This window comes from Quercus lobata, chromosome 2 (assembly GCF_001633185.2).
Source record: "Quercus lobata isolate SW786 chromosome 2, ValleyOak3.0 Primary Assembly, whole genome shotgun sequence".
Classification (NCBI taxonomy): domain Eukaryota; kingdom Viridiplantae; phylum Streptophyta; class Magnoliopsida; order Fagales; family Fagaceae; genus Quercus; species Quercus lobata.
The window spans coordinates 52,616,828-52,624,396 of NC_044905.1; the positions used below are offsets into that span (position 1 = coordinate 52,616,828).

General features: G+C 35.1%; 1 protein-coding gene across 1 annotated transcript; it reads right to left on the reverse strand.

Annotated features, from left to right (window-relative positions):
- Positions 1-4,929: 4,929 nt before the first annotated feature.
- LOC115975828 (allene oxide cyclase, chloroplastic-like) lies at positions 4,930-6,675 on the reverse strand. The gene is made up of 3 exons (XM_031096838.1): positions 6,345-6,675; positions 6,112-6,233; positions 4,930-5,388 (listed from the first exon to the last, which is right to left on the reverse strand). The coding sequence occupies exons 1-3, from the start codon at positions 6,583-6,585 to the stop codon at positions 4,984-4,986; spliced, it is 768 nt and encodes a 255-aa protein (XP_030952698.1). The 5' UTR covers positions 6,586-6,675; the 3' UTR covers positions 4,930-4,983.
- Positions 6,676-7,569: the final 894 nt, after the last annotated feature.

Genomic DNA, 7,569 nt, shown 5'->3' on the forward strand with positions numbered 1-7,569 from the left:
TTAGATTAGCAAACAAATTATTATTGTAAACTTTAATTGAAGGCACAGTGACATCAACTCAGAGCTATGCAATAAAATTTAAGTCACATAAGGCAAAAGAACAAAAGATGAAGTGAAGAGCATTTTCATTAAGTAATAAAGATAGTACATTATGCACAGACATAATGTCTTTGAAACAAAAAATACACTTTTACTACAAATGGTATTACAGAAGAAACCCTAGGGCTAAGCTTCAGTAGGAGGAGGATGAGGATCTTCATTTTGGCTTGGCTGAGAAGAAGGAACATCCTTGGCCTGGGGGTCAGCTCCCTGAGTCTCGGCCTCTACTTCCTTCTCCTTGGCAGCATCCTTCAACTTGGAGGAGAGTTTCTTCCCTTTGCCCTTCTCCCCTTCGGCCCCCTGGCCTTAGTCGCCGGCTTGGCTAGATCCCTTCGTAATCTCAGCCAAAGGGACGGCATTTGGGATAGCCAAAGTTTGCTCGGAAGATTCGGGGGTATGAGCAAGAGGAGAAGGGATAGAGGTAGGAACTTCCCGAATCTCTAGGGGATAGAAAACGCTTCTAGGCAATCTCCAAACAGAGTCTGCAGGGACACTTGCAATGCTAAGGGCCTTGTCCCATGTCACGCTGCAGTAGTCCCTGCATACCTCTGATAGCTCCTCGGTAAACCTTACTTGCGTTTCCTCCACGCCAAGTTGGTATGCAGCTCTCTTCTCGACCTCGGCTGCTTCCTTGGCTAGCTGGGGCTTCCTCCTTGGCTTTTTGCAACGCGGCTTTGAGATCTAAGACCAACTGCCTCTTAGTGGCTAGATTAGTCTCTGTCACGTGCAGTTTCTGCCGCTGGTCCTCAGCTTGCTTCTCTGCGGTTTTCAAATCGGCCTCGGCACTCAAACGGGCTGATTGCGCCTCCTTTAGCTTCTCAGTTAGTTCATATTGTTCCCGTTTAATAGCCCCCAATGCTTTCTCAGTCTCGGCGCGAGAAAGGGCCTCAACATCGGCTTACTTACGAGCGTCACGGTGCCACTCTTCGGCCACAAAAATTTGTTGAGTAATCTACCCAAGAACCACAAGAATAGTACGAGTTAAAAACAAAATACGATTTAGCATTTATATTCATAAAAGGACAAGCTACCTTACTATTGCGAGGTCCCTCTTCAGGGACAGGAAGAGATTGTTTTGCGAGAAACGCCTGTAAGTGTCCATGTCCTTAGGAAGGAGTATGGGTTGCTCCAGGACTTCAGCTATGTATCCGGCTCGGCCCCTCTGATATTCTCGGATTGAGGGACTAAGGCCTAAAATAGTGTATTGGGCCTTGGGCCTTGTCCAAGGATATAGACAAGTTCAAGGAGGAACGAATAGCTACTAAGGGGTTCCCAGTTAAAAGCTCATAAGTGGGGGATGAATGGAAGGATATCCGAGGAGGAATACCTCCTTAGATACGACAAATGTAGTCCAAGTATGCACTAAATGTACCTTGTGAATGTATGAGAAGGAAGGAAATTCAAAATATCTAAAGAAAAGCTGCTATCACCGCATTAAATGCATTGTAGCTACTTTTTTAGCCTCATTTATGTAGAGAAGACCTCTGAACAGTGTTGCCTTGGCTACCACAACTCACAGAAGGCTGAAAGAGGTGTCTGATGGGACGGGTACTCAAGTAGGGACTCAGATGATCAACAAGTATAGAATCAAGATGATCCAAGAGCAGTTATATAATGTGAAAGACCCTCCATGAGAAGGGGGACAGAGAAAGGGAGAGAAAAAAATAGAAAATTAATCTAAATCATTCTGAGTGAACAATATATCCAGACTTAACCTCCTCGAACTGGAAGTTTAGTGGTACTAGCATCCTTGGTTCGTGTTTGAACGCCATGCCAGTCAATACTAGCTGTTGTCCAATTCATTAAGACCTAGTTCGTTGACCCATTCTCTACAAATTCATTGTATTGGGCTCATTGGACCAAGATCTCATACATTTTGGGTTTCGGCCTCAAACTAGGACCCTATAGACACAATTGAAAAGTTAGAGATTATATTGAAATATGGTGTAAAAGATAGGGACCAAATACGTAGTTTACTAGTTTATATTCTTCTTCTTCCCACCAAGTTTTATTTATTTGGAGAAAAAAACAAATCTATCAAGTGGCTTCATCGGTTCTGATATGTATAAAATAATTGAGTGCATGTCATTACAAATAACTAGGTGTTATGGCTTGTACCTTTCACTTCTCTTCCATCATAATTAAGTGATTAGTTATTTTTCATGAAAAATTAACTTATTAAGTATAAAAAACTTCTCTAAACCGATTTGGAGGAAAGCTTCCACAATTCATTAAATAATGGTTCAAATGAACATCCTTAATATTTTTTTTATTGAACTTAATATTTTTAATTACATTACTTATTTAATAGCCATGTGGGCAAGGATCTTGTGTTTGAATTGGTAGTCCCTAATATTTCCAACGGACACGCCCATGATTTAAATCCCTTCTTCTAACTATTGAATTATCATTAAAAAAAAAAGTCACGTGCCTTATTAAATGACTTGATAGGTAGTGTGATCAAAATAGATGTGGACAATCATATGAATTATTGTATAATGAGTTCAAGTATATTTTGAAAACTTCTTCCCATAAGTAAGGCCTTATTAAATGCTATTAATATTTTTTACAATATAATTAAATGATATCCAAACAACTTAGTTTCCTAATCATTTAAAAACTCCAAGATTTCCCCCCTAAATAGGTCATTGGCATTTTAATTAAGTCATTAAAGAGATAGAAGTGTGTGGGATATAGTAGTAGCAAAGATATCTTTGCTGTGAGTTTGGCTGAAACCTTTTTCTAGACCTTGCCAAATTAAGAATACTAGCGAACTATTTTGAAGGGAAGTGAGTGACAAATAATATATGCAAAACTGTTTTTGAGGGCTAGTGAGAGATTGTTGAGATTTAAGCCCTATAATCCAATTTGCATAACATTCTTCAACTAATAAAAGTGTTTAATTATCTAAGAATATATAATAATTGGATATTACACATTCATTAATGAATAGTTCATGAGATGCATTGTGCATGATTTAAGTATGGGAATGAGATCCACATACAGAATATCTAAATTACCATTCCTTGTAAACTCATAAATCTTAGTTTGTAGTAGGTAATGAAATTGGGAATTTCATCTAATAAGACTTTAGTGTATCAATCATGATGATCTATTTTGATTATGGAAGTGGAGAGTTTTGATTAATACATTGATTTATTTGGAATACATTGAACTGGACTACTGTGAGTTGTTATCCTATAAACTACTTTCATTTCAATAATTGACCTCACAATTGCCAAATGCATAAACTCTCAATCTTGAGAGGATGGTGAACTCTGAAGTAAAATATAAGTTATTTTGATGTATACCGAAGTGAAATCTTTTATTGTCAATACCCTAATACGTTGGGTAATTGTATGTAGTATTATAAACTAAGTTTAAGAAATTTCAATAAAATAAGGAGTCTTTATGTTGCCTTTGTGGAACACTATTCCTCAAAATGGAATCCACCATCTCAATAAGAGACAATCAGCATCTTGTTGAGATAGATTTAATGGGAATTGATTGTTCAAAGTATCAAACCTGATAATTTTAGTAAAGAGTTACTAGAATTTATATTTCATGAAATTAGACTCCAATAATATAAGAAACTAGATGCAATGGCCGGTCTCTCCAGCATTTTTTCTCTTTCCTTGTCTCTCTTCTCTTCTCCCATAAATCAGATTTCTCTCTCCTTTCTCCTATATCTATTGTATTCTCTCCTCCCTCCCATGGTCGGTCTCTCTAGCAAAAACGCCCCTGCTCTCACAACTTTAAAACCCATGGTTGGTCCTCCAAAACATCGCTGCCGCTCACCATAGCTCCAAAATCCCCATGGGTGAAACTCTTCTCTAGCTTTCTTGGCCTATTCTCTTCTAAGCTTGAATAATTTTTCAAATTGTGTTTATAGGTTTTGAGTTGTGGTTGTACGGTGCTGGTTGTTGGTGTTTTTGTCGTTGGTGGTTGTGGGTTTGTTATGGGTATTTGGCTATATTTGGTTGAGTTTTGTTTTAGGCTGTGGGGGATGCGGTGGTTGTGTGGTGGTTGTTGATTGGTGGCCATTGGTTCATCTTGGCAGCTATGTCTTGTGTTGAGTTGAGTTTTGAGGTGGTGGTGGTAGTGGGTTTTTGATTTGGTGGGGTGAGTTATGGGTGGTATCGTGGGTATTGTGTGTGTGTGTGTGTGTGCGCTTTTTTTTTTTTTTTTAAATAAATTTTTAATATAGGAGTTTTTAAAAGGTTATTTTAATGTATTGTATGTATTATTTTAATGTTGTGTACAGAAAAATAAAACATCCTATGTATGGTGAAATGTTAAATGCTATGTTAAAAAACAAAGGGAAAAGCACTCAACATTGTTGTTGCCACTCACCATCATGGCCATCATCTCAATTAACCCCATATATGATTATATCATCATATGCCTTCTATCTTTGTTTTTTGAAAAAATAAATAATTGTGTATATAGCCCATATATATAATTGCTACACATGCTTGTGATTAAGCTAAATTCACATTCCTATTAAAAAAAGTACTCATAATAATAATAACTTATTATTATTATTCTGCTTTCCCACTTTAGCCTTTTGATGCAACACTATCAACCCTCCACATAAAATATATATATATATATATATATATATATATATAAATCACTTCCAAAAAGACAATTTGGCAAAACCCATTATTACATGACAATTCCCTGTCCATTTATATTGGTCTGTTTGGAATCAGATTATTTTACTGAAATTAAATTTTGTTTATTAAAAAGTATAGTAAATAAAAATAAAAATTAGATAAAATAATACAATAAAACACATAAATAGTACTATAAAATATAGTAAAATATATAAATAGTAAAAAAATAAACTAAATAGTAAAATAATTTATATGAAAATTACTATTAGTTTGTGAAATTAGGAATGGCTGCGTGGGGCTCACAAGCCTTTGCCGCTGGGGTGGGCTCCACATAAGGAGTGGGCTCCACGGGCTTGCATAGAAGATCCTTTGGCAAGTCCTTGATGCCCTTCAAGTAAAACGTGTAGAAGATCTTGATTGGGAACACAATCTGGTGCAGCTTCACCTGCCCATATACACCCTCAAAGATTCCAGACCCACCAGTCACTGACAAGTACGTGTCCTCATCGTATGTCAGATACGCTCCCTGCACCGCTATGTGACCGTAGTCTCCGAAGTAAAAGCTGTATATAGCCTCGTACCGGTCACCTTTCTTTTCCGGTTTGTTCTCGATCAAAATGCATATTCCTGCTGTGATCCCCAACCGTTTCTCCAAGTCTCCGGTATACAACTTGAACATTTAAAATAAAAAAAAAAAAAAAAATTCAAAGATATGTTCATTCACTATGTACGAAAAAGTAGAAAACAGACAAAAAAAAGTCATTTGCCTGAAGCAAAAAGAGGATGTCTTTATTGACTTCTGCTTTGTTATGGGAAATACTTTCCCATGATCGGTAACTATTCGTTATTTTATTTTTTATTTTTAAAATTAAAAAAACTTAATTTACATTATTTATAAAATAAAAACGGTTTTCAAAACTTAATTTAGAAAGAAAATTAAAAACATGTAAAATATTATTTTTAATTTTTAATTTTCAAAAATTAATAAAAACACATTTAATTTAATAAATTTACCTCATTTAATAAATTAGTATTAAAACTTAAATTCTAATATAAACATATTTTTATATATATATATATATATTTTTAAAGAAATATCTTTTTAATTTTAACTGGCCAGACATATTTTTGGTTTAAAAAATACAAAAAAATATTTTTCTTTATATTCCTAAAACAAGTTTTTAAAAATAAAAAATAAAAATGGCTACCAAACATGACCTAAGTCTTTACTAATATATTACTTTGCATAATTAAGTCCTCACATAAAAGATTATCTTGGAAAACAACAGAAACTAGAAAGTCATGACCTTTTTTTTTTTTCAATGGATAGAGATTTAACATGCATATATAATTGACTTTTTCTCGAGAAACAAACAGAGCATAAGAAAATTACTTTGTTGCTTAAAGGAACGAGATCTCCAAGAGAATTGACAGATTTCTGGCTCAATCTGAGGTAGGCAGGGCTTCCACGATCTCGCTCGTTGATCTCATACACGTGCAATTCCTGAACGTTGGCTGCGAAAACAGAAGGAAAAAACCAAAAGGGTCACAGGGGATCATACCAAAAACTGTGATTGTATGGTGTAAAAATTGGCGGGTGAGTGATTTAATGTGAGAAATACTTACTAGGTCTTGTGGAGTCTGATGGGTTGGCCTGGCTTTTGCAAGTGAATGATCTTTTGGGCAGTGAAAAGCTGGGGGTTTGGGGTGAGATTGACTGGAATTTAGGGGTTTGGGTGAGAGATGTGTTTGAGAGCTTGAATGATAGGAGTGAGTTATTGGTGAGTGAAGAGGTGGGGTGTGATCTTGGATTGGCTAGCTTGATAGGGGGAGAGATGGTCTTCAAAGCAGAGCTTGAGCAAGCCATTGATTAGAGAGAGACAGAGATTTTGAGAGTTTTGCCTTTTAGTTGGTGTGTAAGAAAGTGTTTGGTCTGAACGAGAGTGAGAGAATTAATAAATTGGTAAAGAAGGGTTTAGAAAATTTTTTTATAGTGAGAATTAATCCATGTGTGTATAATTTTTTTTCGAGTATGCGGATAGACGGTGCTAGAAAAAAAATATGGCTAATGGGACGACGAAAATAGTCAAATATTATGTTTTGGTAAAATTTGTGATAAATTAGCACTCTTTCAGAAATACTTAATAATTTATCATTCTTTTAGTACTTGAGTTTTACAAAATCGAGTTCTAAATAGTACTTGACTTCAATAAACTTGAGTTTAGTATTTGAGTTCCACAAAATCGAGTTCTAAATAGTACTTGACTTCAATAAACTTGAGTTCCTAGTGAATTGCCAACGTGACTCTGCTGATCTGAAATTTGTGTAATTAAAAAAAAATGTAATACTCGATATTACTGAATCGAGTACTTCTTTATAGTTCTCGAGCTTCATACCAAGTACCTCTTTCTTTTTTTTTTTTTTCTTTTTTTTTTATTTTATACAATTGAGTTCTTTTCTATCTCTCTCATTATTTTTTATTTTTTATTTTTTATACAATTGAGTTCTTTTCTATCTCTCTCATTATTTTTTATTTTTTTTTATACAATTGAGTTCTTTTCTATCTCTCTCACTTAGAGACACTCTTTCTTCTTTTTTATTTTTTATCTCCCATAGGAACTTAATCTTGTAAGTCAATGAAACTTGTCAAGTCAAAGAAAATGACAAGCATTTTATGGCCAAAGAAAGGTAGCATGAATTTGGATTGCATGTCAGGTGTTGTTCTTGGTCATCTTCTTTGACAATTCATGAAAAACATTTAATACAAGCTCTTACATTTCTTCACCCATGAAACTTCTTGAATATCATGCATCTTGTTGGCATGGGCATGCAAGCCATTTAATGGTTTGTT

What these genes read in the sequence shown, in the direction of transcription:
- LOC115975828 (XM_031096838.1), bottom strand. Translation starts at nt 6,585, where the DNA reads ATGGCTTGCTCAAGCTCTGCTTTGAAGACCATCTCTCCCCCTATCAAG. An exon ending in ATCAGACTCCACAAGACCTA is followed by an intron (nt 6,234 to 6,344) that starts GTAAGTATTTCT and finishes CTGTTTTCGCAG; the next exon opens with CCAACGTTCAGGAATTGCAC. An exon ending in TCGTTCCTTTAAGCAACAAA is followed by an intron (nt 5,389 to 6,111) that starts GTAATTTTCTTA and finishes TAAATGTTCAAG; the next exon opens with TTGTATACCGGAGACTTGGA.